General features: G+C 44.3%; 2 protein-coding genes across 2 annotated transcripts in view; one reads left to right on the top strand and one right to left on the bottom strand.

Annotated features, from left to right (window-relative positions):
* The window catches only part of LOC115199191 (F-box only protein 41), a 45871-nt gene extending 44418 nt beyond the window's left edge, over nucleotides 1–1453 (top strand). Inside the window, exon 13 of the mRNA XM_029761820.1 lies at nucleotides 1057–1453. Within this exon, the coding sequence (XP_029617680.1) occupies nucleotides 1057–1119 (63 nt within the window). The 3' untranslated portion in view covers nucleotides 1120–1453. The remainder of the gene's footprint in view (nucleotides 1–1056) is intronic.
* Nucleotides 1454–13300: 11847 nt separating this feature from the next.
* The window catches only part of LOC115198018 (sodium/hydrogen exchanger 9B2), a 47977-nt gene continuing 39884 nt past the window's right edge, over nucleotides 13301–21393 (bottom strand). Inside the window, exons 11-12 of the mRNA XM_029759668.1 lie at nucleotides 16510–16708; nucleotides 13301–13450 (exon numbers count right to left, since the gene is read on the bottom strand). Of these exons, the coding sequence (XP_029615528.1) occupies nucleotides 13386–13450; nucleotides 16510–16708 (264 nt within the window). The 3' untranslated portion in view covers nucleotides 13301–13385. The remainder of the gene's footprint in view (nucleotides 13451–16509; nucleotides 16709–21393) is intronic.

The raw sequence follows: 21393 nt of genomic DNA, 5'->3' as shown, positions 1-21393 counted from the left end.
ATTTTCCTGCCTCATGATGCCATCTATTTTGTGAAGTGCACCAGTCCCTCCTGCAGCAAAGCACCCGCACAACATGATGCTGCCACCCCCGTGCTTCACGGTTGGGATGGTGTTCTTCAGCTTGCAAGTCTCCCCCTTTATCCTCCAAACATAACGATGGTCATTATGGCCAAACAGTTCTATTTTTGTTTCATCAGACCAGAGGACATTTCTCCAGAAAGTACAATCTTTGTCCCCATGTGCAGTTGCAAACCGTAGTCTGGCTTTTTTTATGCCGGTTTTGGAGCAGTGGCTTCTTCCTTGATGAGCGGCCTTCCAGGTTATGTCGATATAGGACTCGTTTTACTGTGGATATAGATACTTTTGTACCTGTTTCCTCCAGCATCTTCACAAGGTCCTTTGCTGTTGTTCTGGGATTGATTTGCACTTTTCGCACCAAAGTACGTCCATCTCTAGGAGACAGAACGCGTCTCCTTCCTGAGTGGTATGATGGCTGCGTGGTCCCATGGTGTTTATACTTGCATACTATTGTTTGTACAGATGAACGTGGTACCTTCAGACTTTTTGAAATTGCTCCCAAGGGTGAACCAGACTTGTGGAGGTCTACAATTTTTTTTCTAAGGTCTTGGCTGATTTCTTTTGATTTCCCCATGATGTCAAGCAAAGAGGCACTGAGTTTGAAAGTAGGCCTTGAAATACATTCACAGTTACACCTCCAATTGACTCAAATGATGTCAATTAGCCTATCAGAAGCTTCTAAAGCCATGACATAATTGTCTGGAATTTTCCAAGCTGTTTAAAGGCACAGTCAACTTAGTGTATGTAAACTTCTGACCCACTGGAATTGTGATACAGTGAATTATATGTGAAACAATCTGTCTGTAAACAATTGTTGGAAAAATGACTTGTGACAAAGTAGATATCCTAACCGACTTGCCAAAACTATAGTTTGTTAACAAGAAATTTGTGGAGTGGTTGAAAAACGAGTTTTAATGACTCCAACCTAAGTGGATGTAAACTTCCAACTTCAACTGTATATTGTTGTCTCTCCTACAGGCCCTAAAGAAGAGACCAGGTCTGTCTGACGTGTTGCAGATCAAAGCTGACGTTTCCGTTTGACCTCTTCCTCCTCTTCCTCGTCATCTTCCTCCTCCCCTTACATCTCACTGACCTGTCAGTCACACAGCCAATCAGCGAGTCCGGAAGCGACCTCAACAACCGATCAGTCTTGTGACACATTTGCCAACCAATCCGAAGATACAGCATCCTGGAGAGAAGAAGCATTCAGCCAATAGGAATCACACAGATATGAAGATGACAAATCAGACATCAGTTGTGAAGCTGCTGAGTCCAGAGATTCTTCCGTCATAACAGCGTCGTGTTATATTACTGTGATGTAACAGAGACTTTACCCATACAACACACACACAACACACACACACACACACACACACACACACACACACACACACACACACACACACACACACACACACACACACACACAGACAGACAGACAGACAGACAGACAGACAGACAGACAGACAGACAGACAGACAGACAGTCTGGCAGTCAAGGGGGGTTAGCAGTCTTAGGGGGGTTAGCAGTCTTAGGGGGGTTAGCAGTCTTAGGGGGGGTTGGCAGTATTAGGGGGGGTTGGCAGTCTTAGGGGGGGTTGGCAGTCTTAGGGGGGTTGGCAGTCTTGGGGGGGGTTGGCAGTCTTAGGGGGGTTGGCAGTCTTGGGGGGGTTAGCAGTCTTAGGGGGGGTTAGCAGTCTTAGGGGGGTTAGCAGTCTTAGGGGGGTTAGCAGTCTTAGGGGGGGTTAGCAGTCTTAGAGGGGTTAGCAGTATTAGCGGGGGTTAGCAGTATTAGGGGGGTTATAAGAGTCTTACGGGATTTTCACATACATTCCTCTATAAAGAACTGATCTCAGTCCTCTATAAAGAACTGATCTCACTCCTCTTTATAGAACTGATCTCAGTCCTCTATAAAGAACTGATCTCACTCCTCTTTAAAGAACTGATCTCACTCCTCTATAAAGAACTGATCTCACTCCTCTCTAAAGAACTGATCTCACTCCTCTATAAAGAACTGATCTCACTCCTCTCTAAAGAACTGATCTCACTCCTCTTTATAGAACTGATCTCAGTCCTCTATAAAGAACTGATCTCACTCCTCTTTAAAGAACTGATCTCACTCCTCTATAAAGAACTGATCTCACTCCTCTCTAAAGAACTGATCTCACTCCTCTTTATAGAACTGATCTCAGTCCTCTATAAAGAACTGATCTCACTCCTCTTTAAAGAACTGATCTCACTCCTCTTTTAAGAACTGATCTCACTCCTCTATAAAGAACTGATCTCACTCCTCTTTAAAGTGAACTCTGGCGTTAAAAAAAGCTAAATAACTCAGTGATCTGTAAATTCACACTGCCCTTGAATGAATGAGGACTCAACTCTTTTGCCAGTTTACTTCACCTATTTTGTGGTCCGAGTCCGCTTTGCATTCACATTGCCATGTTTAGAAAGGAACCAAGATCTTTTTCCAACATTCACTCAAAGCACTCTGGGTTTTTACAAAGTGCAGGACAAGCCGTTCTATCAGAATGTGTTATCACACAGCTAGATAAACCTACTTAAATTTTGGAAGCTAATAGATTTAGTTTAAAAAAATGCATTTAGTTTAAAAATGAGACATAATAATTGTAATCAGAAGATACTATTAACATGTAAATATTATTGTTAAGAGAATCAATAGCAGAAAAATAACTGCAGATGAAATGTTGCTGTAATTGAACTTTGTACACCCAATTTAGGCTACTGCCCCTTTAAGAAATACAGTATAATTAATTGTGTACCCCATGTTGTGATTCGACCAAATATGGTGTGGTATCCTCACACTATTCAAACCCCACAAACCAATAAACAGCGTCTGAAAACACACTTAGTTTGACAATCTTTTCGGTTTAACGTTAAACTCCGTTGTTCCCGTTTTTCCTGCCTGGACACCTGACGAAACACTCCTAATACACCTGGATTAATCACAGATCAGTAGATATACACTTGGTGGGATGGTTTAATCACAGATCAGTAGATATACACCTGGTGGGATGGTTTAATCACAGATCAGTAGATATACACCTGGTGGGATGGATTAATCACAGATCAGTAGATATACACCTGGTGGGATGGTTTAATCACAGATCAGTAGATATACACCTGGTGGGATGGTTTAATAACAGATCAGTAGATATACACCTGGTGGGATGGATTAATCACAGATCAGTAGATATACACCTGGTGGGATGGTTTAATAACAGATCAGTAGATATACACCTGGTGGGATGGTTTAATAACAGATCAGTAGATATACACCTGGTGGGATGGATTAATCACAGATCAGTAGATATACACCTGGTGGGATGGTTTAATCACAGATCAGTAGATATACACCTGGTGGGATGGTTTAATCACAGATCAGTAGATATACACCTGGTGGGATGGATTAATCACAGATCAGTAGATATACACCTGGTGGGATTGTTTAATCACAGATCAGTAGATATACACCTGGTGGGATGGTTTAATAACAGATCAGTAGATATACACCTGGTGGGATGGTTTAATCACAGATCAGTAGATACACACCTGGTGGGATAGTTTAATCACAGATCAGTAGATATACACCTGGTGGGATGGTTTAATCACAGATCAGTAGATATACACCTGGTGGGATGGATTAATCACAGATCAGTAGATATACACCTGGTGGGATTGTTAAATCACAGATCAGTAGATATACACCTGGTGGGATGGTTTAATAACAGATCAGTAGATACACACCTGGTGGGATAGTTTAATCACAGATCAGTAGATATACACCTGGTGGGATGGTTTAATAACAGATCAGTAGATACACACCTGGTGGGATAGTTTAATCACAGATCAGTAGATATACACCTGGTGGGATGGTTTAATCACAGATCAGTAGATATACACCTGGTGGGATGGATTAATCACAGATCAGTAGATACACACCTGGTGGGATAGTTTAATCACAGATCAGTAGATATACACCTGGTGGGATGGATTAATCACAGATCAGTAGATATACACCTGGTGGGATGGATTAATCACAGATCAGTAGATATACACCTGGTGGGATGGATTAATCACAGATCAGTAGATATACACCTGGTGGGATGGATTAATCACAGATCAGTAGATATACACCTGGTGGGATGGTTTAATCACAGATCAGTAGATATACACCTGGTGGGATGGATTAATCACAGATCAGTAGATATACACCTGGTGGGATGGATTAATCACAGATCAGTAGATATACACCTGGTGGGATGGATTAATCACAGATCAGTAGATATACACCTGGTGGGATGGTTTAATCACAGATCAGTAGATATACACCTGGTGGGATGGTTTAATCACAGATCAGTAGATATACACCTGGTGGGATGGATTAATCACAGATCAGTAGATACACACCTGGTGGGATGGTTTAATCACAGATAATAACCACTCTGGAGCCACGCTGGAACCACAATGGAACCACTCTGGAACCACTCTGGAACCACTCTGGAACCACGCTGGAACCACTCTGGAACCACTCTGGAACCACTCTGGAACCACAATGGAACCACTCTGGAACCACTCTGGAAGCACGCTGGAACCACTCTGGAACCACAATGGAACCACTCTGGAACCACGCTGGAACCACTCTGGAACCACAATGGAACCACTCTGGAGCCACGCTGGAACCACGCTGGAACCACGCTGGAACCACTCTGGACCCACGCTGGAACCACGATGGAACCACGCTGGAACCACTCTGGAACTACTCTGGAACCACTCTGGAACCACTCTGGAACCACTCTGGACCCACGCTGGAACCACTCTGGAACCACTCTGGAACCACGATGGATAGAGACATCATCTTAGTGACATCATCTTAGTGACATCCTCTTAGTGACATCCTCTTAGTGACATCATCTTAATGACATCATCTTAGTGACATCATCTTAGTGACATCATCTTAGTGACATCTTCTTAATGACATCATCTTTGTGACATCCTCTTAATGACATCATCTTAGTGACATCATCTTAGTGACATCCTCTTAATGACATCATCTTAGTGACATCTCTTAATGACATCATCTTAGTGACATCTTCTTAATGACATCCTCTTAGTGACATCATCTTTGTGACACAATCTTAATGACATCATCTTAATGACATCATCTTAGTGACATCCTGTTAGTGACATCATCTTTGTGACATCTTAATGACATCCTCTTAGTGACATCATCTTTGTGACATCCTCTTAATGACATCATCTTAGTGACATCATCTTAGTGACATCCTCTTAATGACATCATCTTAGTGACATCTCTTAATGACATCATCTTAGTGACATCTTCTTAATGACATCCTCTTAGTGACATCATCTTTGTGACACAATCTTAATGACATCATCTTAATGACATCATCTTAGTGACATCCTGTTAGTGACATCATCTTTGTGACATCTTAATGACATCCTCTTAGTGACATCATCTTAGTGACATCCTGTTAGTGACATCATCTTAGTGACATCATCACCTCAAGAGAGATAAAACCACAGATAACTGGTGGAGTTGTTTCGTACTGATCCGCATGTGATGACCGTAACATCGGACGTAGGACTCAGACTACAACAGAAGAATTACTGAGTATAAATAAACAATATATGATGCTCCCAAAAAAAAGCTTTTTCAAAATGTGTACAGAACCCAGATACCTTAGGTGTTCTGTCAACGGGACAGTTGTAAATCATGTAGCGTCGTGTGTCATGATTGCACATTTTAGAGAAACAACAAATGTCGGTACATATAAGTGTCTTATGTCGTCTGTGTCTCGCCCTGGCCATAGAGAGGGTTTTATTCTCTATTTTGGTTAGGCCAGGGTGTGACTAGGGTCGGCATTCTATGTCCCTTTTTCTATGTTTTGTATTTCTTTGTTTTGGCCGGGTATGGTTCTCAATCAGGGACAGCTGTATATCGTTGTCTCTGATTGGGAGCCATACTTAGGCAGCGTGTTTTCCTTTGGGTTTTGGTGGGTGGTTACTTTCTGTTTAGTTCATGTTCCTGACAGAACTGTTTTCTGTCTTGTGTTTTTCACCTGACAGAGCTGTGTGTTTTTGTTCCACTTTGTTTTTGATTTAGTGTTCAGATAAAATAAATACCATCATGAACACTAACCACGCTGCACCTTGGTCCAATCCTTCGAACAGCCGTTACAGTCTGAAAGCTTAAATTCTTGTTAATATAACTGCACTGTCCAATTTACAGTAGCTATTACTGCGAAAAAATGCCATGCTATTGTTTGAGGAGAGCTCCTAACAACAAAACACTTTTTTTCACCACGATAGGTTTGATAACTTCACCTCTGAAGGTGAAATGTGTACTTACATTCTGAAATCTTGCTCTGATTTATCATCCAAAGGGTCCCAGAGATAACATGAAGTGTCGTTTTGTTAGATAAAATCCTTTTTCATATCCTAAAAAGGTCCATATAGCATGCACGATCGATTTTGTATTTACACTCGTTCAATTTGCAAAGAAAGGAATCTGTGAAAATCTAACCCTAAACGTTGTTTCAACCAGTCAAATTACGTTCGTATTTATTCCTCAGAGATCCTAGAACGTGACCAGATTTCACTATTTCATTAAGGGTGTAGTATATCCTATAGGACACCAACTTTGGTCAGCGAGTGACGCCTTCATGGCGCGCCGATGACACATGCGGTCTTCACTTGATTGACTCTAACTTTGTCATATAAGCACCAATCGGGGTCAAGTAGATAGCCAATGAGCTGGGCTTTACGGGAGTATCTGTCGCACAATTTTGCTGCTAACCTTGTGCGACAGCAAGCCTTTTCCTTTTGGACAACAATTTCAAGAATATGGAGAGTGATGAAGTTATGAAAACTGGGTGTTTTGCAAATGTTGAACTTATAATATGGCTACTAATAATGGAAAAGCTAAATCAAAGTCCAAGTATACAGATTTGACAATATTCTTGCTGAAAAAATTTCATATAAATGTAAATGTGTCCTTCACGATTTGCTCAAATGTACCTGGGTGACTTCACACTAAATGTCATGTAGCTTGCTCATACTTCAAGTTATCAGTCTGAAACATTGCACATACACTGCTGCCCTCTTGTGGACACCATCGAAATTACAACCAGAGTGATGGCTAGAACTATGACCTTTCTCTTGCATTTCAAAGATGGTGGTAGATTTTTTATTTTTTTTATTGTTGTTTTTTTCTTTGTATTTTCTTTTACCAGATCGATTGTGTTATATTCTCCTACATTCAACTCACATTTCCACAAACTTCAAAGTATTTCCTTTCAAATGGTATCAGAATATGCATATCCTTGCTTCAGGGCCTGAGCTACAGGCAGTTAGATTTGGGTATGTCATTTTAGGAGTAAATTGAAAAAAAGGGGGGCTATCCCTAGGAAGATTTAACGGCACTGACAGATCCATTGGTTATGTCTAATTGCCAATTGTGGGGTTATGTGTTTGATTACCCGGCCTGTAGAGTGAAGCTCTATCTGAAGGATAAGACCAAACTTTAGGAGTGGAATACAGGCTTGAGGACTGGGAGGGGTTTCATAAGGTGGTGTGTCCTGATATGACGAGTAGACCAAAGGTTTATACACTACATGAGCAAAAGTATATGGACACCTGCTCGTCGAACAGCTCATTATAAAATCATGGGAATTAATTTGGAGTTGGTCCCCCCCGTTTGCTTCTATAACAGCCTCCACTCTTCTGGGAAGGCTTTCCACTAGATGTTGGAACATTGCTGCTATAACAGCCTCCTCTCTTCTGGGAAGGCTTTCCACTAGATGTTGGAACATTGCTGCTATAACAGCCTCCTCTCTTCTGGGAAGGCTTTCCACTAGATGTTGGTACATTGCTGCTATAACAGTCTCCACTCTTCTGGGAAGGCTTTCCACTAGATGTTGGTACATTGCTGCTATAACAGCCTCCTCTCTTCTGGGAAGGCTTTCCACTAGATGTTGGAACATTGCTGCTATAACAGCCTCCACTCCTCTGGGAAGGCTTTCCACTAGATGTTGGTACATTGCTGCTATAACAGTCTCCACTCTTCTGGGAAGGCTTTCCACTAGATGTTGGTACATTGCTGCTATAACAGTCTCCACTCTTCTGGGAAGGCTTTCCACTAGATGTTGGTACATTGCTGCTATAACAGCCTCCTCTCTTCTGGGAAGGCTTTCCATTAGATGTTGGAACATTGCTGCTATAACAGCCTCCACTCCTCTGGGAAGGCTTTCCACTAGATGTTGGTACATTGCTGCTATAACAGCCTCCACTCTTCTGGGAAGGCTTTCCACTAGATGTTGGTACATTGCTGCTATAACAGCCTCCACTCTTCTGGGAAGGCTTTCCACTAGATGTTGGAACATTGCTGCGGGGACTTGCTTCCATTCAGCCACAAGAGCATTAGTGAGGTCAGGGCACTGATGTTGGGCAATTGATTAGGCCTGGCTCGCAGTCGGAGTTCCAATTCATGTCAAAGGTGTTCGATTGATTGATTGATTGATTGACTGATTGATTGACTGGTTGATTGATTGACTGATTGACTGATTGATTGACTGATTGACTGATTGATTGACTGATTGATTGATTGACTGATTGATTGACTGATTGACTGATTGATTGATTGACTGATTGACTGATTGATTGACTGATTGACTGATTGATTGATTGATTGATTTACTGATTGATTGACTGATTGATTGACTGATTGATTGATTGATTGACTGACTGATTGACTGACTGATTGATTGATTGACTTTATTAGTCCATTTTATAAACACCTACATAAGGGCACTCCAGCTGGTGATGCCTCCACATACAATTTAAGAAAATCATCAAGTATAACACAATAAAACATAGAAGCTTATTTCCATTGTGGTCCTTTTGAAGGGGGAGGGGGGTGCAGCAAGGAAGGCAGCAATTGTATTGGCAACAAACAATGACAGATACATTTTTTAAATTTACATTTTAGTCATTTAGCAGACGCTCTTATCCAGAGCAACTTACAGTAGTGAATGCATACATTTCATTTTTTTTTCTTCCCGTACTGATCCCCCCGTGGGTATCGAACCCACAACCCTGGCGTTGCAAACACCATGCTCTACCAACTGAGCCACACGGGACCTAAATGTGTTGTTTGTTTCATAAAATATGCTAATTAGCACAGTTCCATTTCCTAATAAGCAACTCTGGACAGGTACATCTCCCTGGTCTCGCATCCCGTTAATATATACAGCGCATTCGGAAAGTGTTCAGACCTGTCACGACTTCTACCGAAGTCGATGCCCCTTCTTGTTCGAGTGGTGCTCGGCGGTCGACGTCACCGGTCTTCTAGCCACCACTGATCCATTTTTCATTTTCCATTTGTTTTGTCTTGTTTCTTTTCACACCTGGTTCCAATCCCATTCATTATATTTAACCCTCTGTTTCCCCTCATGTCCTTGTCTGAGATTGTTTGATGTTATTGTGTTCGTGTTGTGTTTTTATTAGGTGTGTGACGGGTATGTGTACCGATTTAGATTTTTTGTAAATATTCTCTTTTTTGGAGTTTGATTAAAAAGTGTATTAAACTTCTACACTTATATTAAGTTTGTTTCTCCTGCGCCTGACTTCCCTTGCCACCTACACACACGGATGAGAGAACATGCATGTTCTCGGCGCTTCCCTCACTCAGACGCGGGCAGTACAGGAGCATCAGGGTGATAACTGGAAGACTGGCAAGTAGCTTCTATCCCCAGACCGTCAGGCTGCTGAATAGACACCACTAGTCAGCTGTTTCTACCATCAGGCTGCTGAATAGACACCACTAGTCAGCTGTTTCTACCATCAGGCTGCTGAATAGACACCATTAGTCAGCTGTTTCTACCATCAGGCTGCTGAATAGACACCACTAGTCAGCTGTTTCTACCATCAGGCTGCTGAATAGACACCACTAGTCAGCTGTTTCTTCCCCCAGACCATCAGGATGCTGAATAGACACCACTAGTCAGCTGTTTCTACCATCAGGCTGCTGAATAGACACCACTAGTCAGCTGTTTCTACCCCCAGACCATCAGGCTGCTGAATAGACACCACTAGTCAGCTGTTTCTACCATCAGGCTGTTGAATAGACACCACTAGTCAGCTGTTTCTACCATCAGACCATCAGGCTGCTGAATAGACACCACTAGTCAGCTGTTTCTACCATCAGACCATCAGGCTGCTGAATAGACACCACTAGTCAGCTGTTTCTACCATCAGGCTGCTGAATAGACACCACTAGTCAGCTGTTTCTACCCCCAGACCATCAGGCTGCTGAATAGACACCACTAGTCAGCTGTTTCTACCCCCAGACCATCAGGCTGCTGAATAGACACCACTAGTCAGCTGTTTCTACCATCAGGCTGTTGAATAGACACCACTAGTCAGCTGTTTCTACCATCAGACCATCAGGCTGCTGAATAGACACCACTAGTCAGCTGTTTCTACCCCCAGACCATCAGGCTGCTGAATAGACACCACTAGTCAGCTGTTTCTACCCCCAGACCATCAGGCTGCTGAATAGACACCACTAGTCAGCTGTTTCTACCATCAGGCTGCTGAATAGACACCACTAGTCAGCTGTTTCTACCATCAGACCATCAGGCTGCTGAATAGACACCACTAGTCAGCTGTTTCTACCATCAGGCTGCTGAATAGACACCACTAGTCAGCTGTTTCTACCATCAGACCATCAGGCTGTTGAATAGACACCACTAGTCAGCTGTTTCTATCCCCAGACCATCAGGCTGCTGAATAGACACCACTAGTCAGCTGTTTCTACCATCAGGCTGTTGAATAGACACCACTAGTCAGCTGTTTCTACCATCAGACCATCAGGCTGCTCAATAGACACCACTAGTCAGCTGTTTCTGCCCCCAGACCATCAGGCTGCTGAATAGACACCCCTAGTCAGCTGTTTCTACCCCCAGACCATCAGGCTGCTGAATAGACACCACTAGTCAGCTGTTTCTACCATCAGGCTGCTGAATAGACACCACTAGTCAGCTGTTTCTACCATCAGACCATCAGGCTGCTGAATAGACACCACTAGTCAGCTGTTTCTACCCCCAGACCATCAGGCTGCTGAATAGACACCACTAGTCAGCTGTTTCTACCATCAGACCATCAGTCTGCTGAATAGACACCACTAGTCAGCTGTTTCTACCATCAGACCATCAGGCTGCTGAATAGACACCACTAGTCAGCTGTTTCTACCATCAGACCATCAGGCTGCTGAATAGACACCACTAGTCAGCTGTTTCTACCATCAGGCTGCTGAATAGACACCACTAGTCAGCTGTTTCTGCCCCGAGACCATCAGGCTGCTGAATAGACACCACTAGTCAGCTGTTTCTACCATCAGGCTGCTGAATAGACACCATTAGTCAGCTGTTTCTACCATCAGGCTGCTGAATAGACACCATTAGTCAGCTGTTTCTACCATCAGGCTGCTGAATAGACACCACTAGTCAGCTGTTTCTACCATCAGGCTGCTGAATAGACACCATTAGTCAGCTACCTGCTTCCCCTGTCCCCTTCCTACCCGTCCAGATTACTCCCCCCCCCCCTCCCTCCCCCCTCCGCACTGTTGGAGCCCAGATCTTAACTACTTAACTGTACACTGCAATTACATCTGAGATCATGAGCATAAGACTAAATTACAATCTAAATGTGAGCATAAAACTAGGACAATTCCACTTGAACTGGTAATTACTAGAGGGAAACTCATCATTCCTGAGCTCTGACTTCTCCCACAGGATGAACTGCATTTTCAACAGTTTAAATGCAGCAACAAAGCATTATTTATATAAATCTGTCACGCCGTCATCTGTGAGAGTCTCCACTCCCCTCCAGGTGTCGCCCATCTTCTCCATTATCTCCTGTGTATTTATACCTGTACCTGTGTTTTCTGTTTGTCTGTTGCCAGTTTGTCTTGTTTGTCAAGCCTTCTCTGTAGCTCAGTTGGTATAGCATGGTGTTTGCAACGCCATGGTTGTGGGTTTGATTCCCACGGGGGGCCAGTACGAAAAAAAAAATGCATGAAATTAAATGTATGCATTCACTACTGTAAGTAGCTCTGGATAAGAGCGTCTGCTAAATGACTAAAATGTAAATGTAAGCCTACCAGCTTCTGTCTTTTCCAGCCTTGACCTCCTGGTTTTTGACCCTTGACTGTCCTGAGCCTGTACCCGCATGCCTGACCACTCTGCCTGCAGTCCTGTTCCTTTGCCTCTATCTGGATTTCCGACCTTTGCCCTGACCCTGACCCTGAGCCTGCCTGCCGTCCTGTTCCTTTGCCCCTATCTGGATTTCCGACCTTTGCCCTGACCCTGACCCTGACCCTGAGCCTGCCTGCCGTCCTGTTCCTTTGCCCCTATCTGGATTTCCGACCTTTGCCCTGACCCTGACCCTGAGCCTGCCTGCAGTCCTGTTCCTTTGCCCCTATCTGGATTTCCGACCTTTGCCCTGACCCTGACCCTGAGCCTGCCTGCCGCCCTGTTCCTTTGCCCCTATCTGGATTTCCGACCTTTGCCCTGACCCTGACCCTGAGCCTGCCTGCCGCCCTGTACCTTTGCCCCTGTTGCTGTAATAAACTGTGTTACTTATTCCTTACCTTATTCCTGATAAAAAAATCATTCTATTAATATATTATTTTTAACACTGTAATTTGTTTACGAGCATGGTCCGTTTTGTTTGTGGTTGACGCAGCTTGTTTAGCCAATGAGTGTTCTGAACGAACGAGTTCAAAACACGTTCACAAATACAGTAGTATTTTCCCAGGTTCCCATTTCTTATGCATGTAGCATATTTGCATAATAATACAATATAAACAATTTTACAAATCACCATTGTGTTTTGTTTTATTCTACATTTCATGCAAGATGAATACATCTGTGAAACAAAAATAAAACAAACTATGAATGTTAAGACAGTAAATACAGTCCATCATGACATCATCTATTATTGAACTGGAAAACTGTCATTATTGTCTGTAAAGAGTGTTTTCTCCTCTCCTCTCCTCTCCTCTCCTCTCCTCTCCTCTCCTCTCCTCTCCTCTCCTCTCCTCTCCTCTCCTCTCCTCTCCTCTCCTCTCTTCTCTTCTCTTCTCTTCTCTTCTCTTCTCCTCTCCACATCGTCCCTCTCCTCTCCTCTCCCTCTCCTCTCCTCTCCTCTCCTCTCCTCTCCTCTCCTCTCCTCTCCTCTCCTCTCCTCTCCTCTCCTCTCCTCTCGTTAGAATTTGCTCTCGAAGGTGACATTGTCTTTCTGTGGTGTCTCCGCTTCTGCCTCCAAGTCACCTGAACAGAGAAATCAACATACATGTCAATCAAACTTACAACAGCTCACAACAAGGGGTGGGGGTTGGTGAGGGGTGGGGGTTGGGGGTTGGTGAGGGGTGGGGTGGGGGTTGGTGAGGGGTGGAGGTTGGTGAGGGGTGGGGGTTGGTGAGGGGTGGGGGTAGATGAGGGGTGGGGGTTGATGAGGGGTGAGGGGTGGGGGTTGATGAGGGGTGGGGGTAGATGAGGGGTGGGGGTTGGTGAGGGGTGGGGGTTGGTGAGGGGTGGAGGTTGGTGAGGGGTGAGGGTTGATGAGGGGTGGGGGTAGATGAGGGGTGGGGGTTGGTGAGGGGTGGAGGTTGGTGAGGGGTGGAGGTTGGTGAGGGGTGGGGGTTGGTGAGGGGTGGGGGTTGGTGAGGGGTGGGGGTTGGTGAGGGGTATAGAGATATACTGACTCCACTAGCCTAGCATCACCACCCACTATAGAGATATACTGACTCCACTAGCCTAGCATCACCCACTATAGAGATATACTGACTCCACTAGCCTAGCATCACCCACTATAGAGATATACTGACTCCACTAGCCTAGCATCACCACCCACTATAGAGGTATACTGACTCCACTAGCCTAGCATCACCACCCACTATAGAGATATACTGACTCCACTAGCCTAGCATCACCACCCACTATAGAGATATACTGACTCCACTAGCCTAGCATCACCACCCACTATAGAGATATACTGACTCCACTAGCCTAGCATCACCACCCACTATAGAGATATACTGACTCCACTAGCCTAGCATCACCACCCACTATAGAGATATACTGACTCCACTAGCCTAGCATCACCACCCACTATAGAGATATACTGACTCCACTAGCCTAGCATCACCACCCACTATAGAGATATACTGATTCCACTAGCCTAGCATCACCACCCACTATAGAGATATACTGACTCCACTAGCCTAGCATCACCACCCACTATAGAGATATACTGACTCCACTAGCCTAGCATCACCACCCACTATAGAGGTATACTGACTCCACTAGCCTAGCATCACCACCCACTATAGAGATATACTGACTCCACTAGCCTAGCATCACCACCCACTATAGAGATATACTGACTCCACTAGCCTAGCATCACCACCCACTATAGAGATATACTGACTCCACTAGCCTAGCATCACCACCCACTATAGAGATATACTGACTCCACTAGCCTAGCATCACCACCCACTATAGAGATATACTGACTCCACTAGCCTAGCATCACCACCCACTATAGAGATATACTGACTCCACTAGCCTAGCATCACCACCCACTATAGAGATATACTGATTCCACTAGCCTAGCATCACCACCCACTATAGAGATATACTGACTCCACTAGCCTAGCATCACCACCCACTATAGAGATATACTGACTCCACTAGCCTAGCAGCACCACCCACTATAGAGATATACTGACTCCACTAGCCTAGCATCACCACCCACTATAGAGATATACTGACTCCACTAGCCTAGCATCACCACCCACTATAGAGATATACTGACTCCACTAGCCTAGCATCACCACCCACTATAGAGATATGACTCCACTAGCCTAGCATCATCACCCACTATAGAGATATACTGACTCCACTAGCCTAGCATCACCACCCACTATAGAGATATACCGATTCCACTAGCCTAGCATCACCACCCACTATAGAGATATACTGACTCCACTAGCCTAGCATCACCACCCACTATAGAGATATACTGACTCCACTAGCCTAGCATCACCACCCACTATAGAGATATACTGACTCCACTAGCTTAGCATCACCACCCACTATAGAGATATACTGACTCCACTAGCCTAGCATCACCACCCACTATAGAGATATACTGACTCCACTAGCCTAGCATCACCACCCACAATAGAGATATACTGACTCCACTAGCTTAGCATCACCACCCACTATAGAGATATACTGACTCCACTAGCTTAGCATCACCACCCACTATAGAGATATACTGACTCCACTAGCTTAGCATCACCACCCACTATAGAGATATACTGACTCCACTAGCCTAGCATCACCACCCACTATAGAGATATACTGACTCCACTAGCCTAGCATCACCACCCACTATAGAGATATACTGACTCCACTAGCTTAGCATCACCACCCACTATAGAGATATACTGACTCCACTAGCTTAGCATCACCACCCACTATAGAGATATACTGACTCCACTAGCCTAGCATCATCACCCACTATAGAGATATACTGACTCCACTAGCCTAGCATCACCACCCACTATAGAGATATACTGACTCCACTAGCTTAGCATCACCACCCACTATAGAGATATACTGACTCCACTAGCCTAGCATCACCACCCACTATAGAGATATACTGACTCCACTAGCCTAGCATCACCACCCACTATAGAGATATACTGACTCCACTAGCTTAGCATCACCACCCACTATAGAGATATACTGACTCCACTAGCTTAGCATCACCACCCACTATAGAGATATACTGACTCCACTAGCTTAGCATCACCACCCACTATAGAGATATACTGACTCCACTAGCCTAGCATCACCACCCACTATAGAGATATACTGACTCCACTAGCCTAGCATCACCACACTGCTTCAAACGGAAGGAGACAGAAAGAGCGTGTTTAGGGTTAGAGAGTGACAGTGGGTTCGAACAACATAAACACTATGCAAGTGTCCCTCTATGGAACCATTTTCCCTATGTGCCCTGGTCAAAAGTAGTGCACTACATATGGTATAGGGTGCCACTTGGGGACTCATAGACTGTGTGCTTAATAAGACACTGGTTTTGGAATGGACAGGTCATTGCTACAGGGTGTGTCCCTGTTGTAATACATGCTTATGTATGCTTACGGTGTGTGTGTGTGTGTGTGTGTGTGTGTGTGTGTGTGTGCGTGTGCGTGTGCGTGCATGTTTTAGGGTGTGTTCGTGAGTTCATACCTACTTGCCTGGCTGCTTTTAAGTGTGTGTTTCGGTGTCTACGCTCGTGTGTGTGTGCGTACACTCACCCTCTTTCCTGTCTGCGTGTGTGTCCTCCGGGTCTCTGGTCAGCAGTCTGGGCCCTGCCAGGCCGATCCCCAGGGCACCTACAGGTGCTGTAGTGAGGATGGCCAGAACAGCCACAGTCAGAACATCCAGACCGTACTTCACCAGAACCTCATCTCCAGACACACGGGCCATGTCCAAGGCTTTAGAACCTATCGCTGCCTAGAACCCAACAGAACCAGTTAGAATGATTTGATTTGATATCTAGAACCAAATACCCCTCTACACGGGCCATGTCCACGGCTGTAGAACCTGATGGCAGACTGGAGTAAATAGAACCCAATAAAACCTGTTAGAACCCAAATAATCAGATCTAGAACCTTGGATAGCTCAGTCTTAATGTTTAGATTTGTTTAGTTTAGTTTAAAATGTTAACAGACGCAGCAAAATACAGTGATGGTAAGGATCAAGGACGACACAAAAAAAACTTGACTTGTTTTTTCTTTTCCTCCTTGAATGAATACACTATTGTCCGGTTGGAATATTATCGCTATTTTACGAGAAAAATACCATAAAAATTGATTTTAAACAGCGTTTGACATGCTTCTAAGTACGGTAATGGAACATTTTGACTTTTTGTGTCTCGAAATGTGCTCGCGTGTTACCCTTTGGATAGTGACCTGAACGCACTAACAAAACGGAGGTATTTGGACATAACTATGGATTATTTGGAACAAAAACAACATTTCTTGTGGAAGTAGCAGTCCTGGGAGTGCATTCTGACGAAGATCAGCAAAAGTAATACAATATTTCTAATACTAATTCTGAGTTTAGTTTGCGCCGAACTTGGCGGGTGTCAAAATAGTGATGTCGAGCTATGTACTCAGAATATTGAAAAATGTGCTTTCGCCGAAAAGCTATTTTAAAATCTGACACAGCGATTGCATAAAGGAGTTCTGTATCTATAATTCTTTAAATAATTGTTATGTATTTTGTCAACATTTATGATGAGTAATTTAGTAAATTCACCGGAAGTTTTTGGTGGGAATACATGTTCTGAACATCACAGGCCAATGTAAAAAGCTCTTTTTGGATATAAATATGAACTTTATTGAACAAAACATGTCCTTAGGAGTGTCATCTGATGAAGATCATCAAAGGTTAATGCTGCATTTAGCTGTGTTTTGGGTTTCTGTGACATATATGCTTGCTTGGAAAATGGCTGTGTGATTATTTTGGTCTATGTACTCTCCTAACATAATCTAATGTTTTGCTTTCGCTGTAAAGCCTTTTTGAAATCGGACAATGTGGTTAGATTAACGAGAGTCTTATCTTTAAAATGGTGTAAAATAGTTGATTGTTTGAGAAAATTGAATTGTGGTATTTTAGTAGTTTTTGTATTGGCTGTTGGCTAGCGGAATGCCTGTCCACAACAGGATTACGTACTGTAAGTATTCAGACCCTTTACTATGAGACTCGAAATTGAGCTCAGGTGCATCCTGTTTCTATTGATCATCCTTCAGATGTTTCTACAACTGGATTGGAGTCGACCTGTTGGTAAACTCAATTGAATGGACATGATTTGGAAAGGCACACACCTGTCTATATAAGGTCCCACAGTTGACAGTGCATGTCAGAGCAAAAACCAAGCCATGAGGTCGAAGGAATTGTCCATAGAGCTCCGAGACAGGATTGTGTCGAGGCACAGATCTGGGGAAGGGTACCAAAAAATTCTGCAGCATTGAAGGTTCAAGAACACAGTGGCCTCCATCATTCTTAAATGGAATAAGTTTGGAACCACCAAGACTCTTCCTAGAGCTGGCCGCCCAGCCAAAATGAGCAATCTGGGGAGAAGGGCCTTGGTCAGGGAGGTGACCAAGAACCCAATGGTCACTCTGACAGAGCTCTAGAGTTCCTCTGTGGAGATGGAAGAACCTTCCAGAAGGACAACCGTCTCTGCAACACTCTACAAATCAGGCTTTTATGGTAGAGTGGCCAGACAGAAGCCATTCCTTAGTAAAAGGCACATGACAGCCCGCTTGGAGTTTGCCAAAAAGCAACTAAAGGACTCTCAGATCATGAGAAACAAGATTCTCTGGTCTGATGAATTCAAGATTGAACTCTTTGCATGATTGCCAAGCGTCACGTCTCGAGGAAACCTGGTACCATCCCTACGGTGAAGCATGGTGGTGGCAGCATCATGCTGTGGGGATGTTTTTCAGAGACAAGTGTCTGGAAGACTAGTCAGGATCGAGGGAAAGTTGAACGGAGCAAAATTTATGAAAACCTGCTCCAGAGCGCTCAGGACCTCAGACTGGTGCGAAGGTTCACCTTCCGACAGGACAACAACCCTAAGCACACAGCCAAGATAACACAGGAGTGGCATCGCTGAATGTCTTTGAGTGGCCCAGCCAGAGCCCAGATTAGAACCCGATGGAACATCTCTGGAGAGATCTGAAAATAGCTGTGCAGCAACGCTCCCCATCCAACCTGACACAAGCCTAACATCACCATACGCAATGCCAAGCGTCAGCTGGAGTGGTGTAAAGCTCGTCGCCATTGGACTCCGGAGCAGTGGAAATGCGTTCTCTGGAGTGATGAATCATGCTTCACCGTCTGGCAGTCCGATGGACTAATCTGGGTTTGGTGGGTGCCAGGAGAACGCTACCTGCCCCAATGCATAGTACCAACTGTAAAGTTTGGTGGAGGAGGAATAATGGTCTGGGGCTGTTTTTCATGGTTCAGGCTAGGTCCTTTAGTTCCAGTGAAGGGAAATCTTAACGCTACAGCATACAAAGACATTCTAGACAATTCTGTGCTTCCAACTTTGTTGCAACAGTTTGGAGAAGGCCCTTGCCTGTTTCATAATGACAATGGACAAAGAGAGGTCCATACAGAAATGGTTTATCGAGATCAGTGTGAAAGAACTTGACTGGCCTGCACAGAGCCCTGACCTCAACCCCATCGAACACCTTTCGGATGAATTGAAACTCCGACTGCGGGTCTAATAGCCCAACATCAACGCCCGACCTCACTAATGCTCTTTCCAACATCTGTGGATGCTGTTAACGCAGCAAAGGGGGGGCATCTCCATATTGATGCCCATGAGTTTAAAATGACATGTACAAAAAACTAGGACTGACAGTAGCAGCAGCATATGTGATGAGTCAAAGAAGTAAGTGCAAAAAGGGTCAACGCAGATAGTCCATGTAGGCTAACTATTTAACTAACTATTTAGAGGTATTTTATGACTGTTCCTGGATGTGGCTGTTGTGGCCCTCTAGTGGGCAGATGGTGTTCAGGGATGTGACCTGTTATGGCCCTCAAGTGGGCAGATGGTGTTCAGGGATGTGGCCTGTTGTGGCCCTCTAGTGGGCAGATGGCAAGTTTGGCATAACAATATGACTTGTTGGCATTGAAAAAACCCATCTATTTTGTTTCTTGTATGGTGGCCTTGAGGAGCAGAGCAACATACAGTGAGGGGGAAAAAGTATTTGATCCCCTGCTGATTTTGTACGTTTGCCCACTGACAAAGAAATGATCAGTCTATAATTTTAATTAATGGTAATTTTATTTGAACAGTGAGAGACAGAATAACAACAAAGAAATCCAGAAAAACGCATGTCAAAAATGTTATAAATTGATTTGCATTTTAATGAGGGAAATAAGTATTTGACCCTGTCTCAATCAGAAAGATTTCTGCCTCCCATGTGTCTTTTATACAGGTAACGAGCTGAGATTAGGAGCACACTCTTAAAGGGAGTGCTCCTAATCTCAGTTTGTTACCTGTATAAAAGACACCTGTCCACAGAAGCAATCAATCAGATTCCAAACTCTCCACCATGGCCAAGACCAAAGAGCTCTCCAAGGATGTCAGGGACAAGATTGTAGACCTACACAAGGCTGGAATGGGCTACAAGACCATCGCCAACCAGCTTGGTGAGAAGGTGACAACAGTTGGTGCAATTATTCGCAAATGGAAGAAGCACAAAATAACTGTCAATCTCCCTCGGCCTGGGGCTCCATGCAAGATCTCACCACTTGGAGTTGCAATGATCATGAGAACGGTGAGGAATCAGCCCAGAACTACACGGGAGGATCTTGTCAATGATCTCAAGGCAGCTGGGACCATAGTCACCAAGAAAACAATTGGTAACACACTACGCCGTGAAGGACTGAAATCCTGCAGCGCCCGCAAGGTCCCCTGCTCAAGAAAGCACATATACATGCCCGTCTGAAGTTTGCCAATGAACATCTGAATGATTCAGAGGACAACTGGGTGAAAGTGTTGTGGTCAGATGAGACCAAAATGGAGCTCTTTGGCATTAACTCAACTCGCCGTGTTTGGAGGAGGAGGATTGCTGCCTATGATCCCAAGAACACCATCCCCACCATCAAACATGGATGTGGAAACATTATGCTTTGGGGGTGTTTTTCTGCTAAGGGGACAGGACAACTTCACCGCATCAAAGGGACGGTGAATCTTGGGTGAGAACATCCTTCCCTCAGCCAGGGCATTGAAAATGGGTCGTGGATGGGTATTCCACCATGACAATGACCCAAAACACACGGCCAAGGCAACAAAGGAGTGGCTCAAGAAGAAGCACATTAAGGTCCTGGAGTGGCCTAGTCAGTCTCCAGACCTTAATCCCATAGAAAATCTGTGGAGGGAGCTGAAGGTTCGAGTTGCCAAACGTCAGCCTCGAAACCTTAATGACTTGGAGAAGATCTGCAAAGAGGAGTGGGACAAAATCCCTCCTGAGATGTGTGCAAACCTGGTGGCCAACTACAAGAAACGTCTGACCTCTGTGATTGCCAACAAGGGTTTTGCCACCAAGTACTAAGTCATGTTTGCAGAGGGGTCAAATATTTATTTCCCTCATTAAAATGCAAATCATTTTATAACA

The sequence above is a fragment of the Salmo trutta genome, chromosome 8, assembly GCF_901001165.1.
Source record: "Salmo trutta chromosome 8, fSalTru1.1, whole genome shotgun sequence".
In the NCBI taxonomy this organism is placed as follows: Eukaryota; Metazoa; Chordata; class Actinopteri; order Salmoniformes; family Salmonidae; genus Salmo; species Salmo trutta.
Note: the sequence above shows the minus strand (reverse complement) of the source record. Positions and strands in the feature narration are given on the sequence as shown.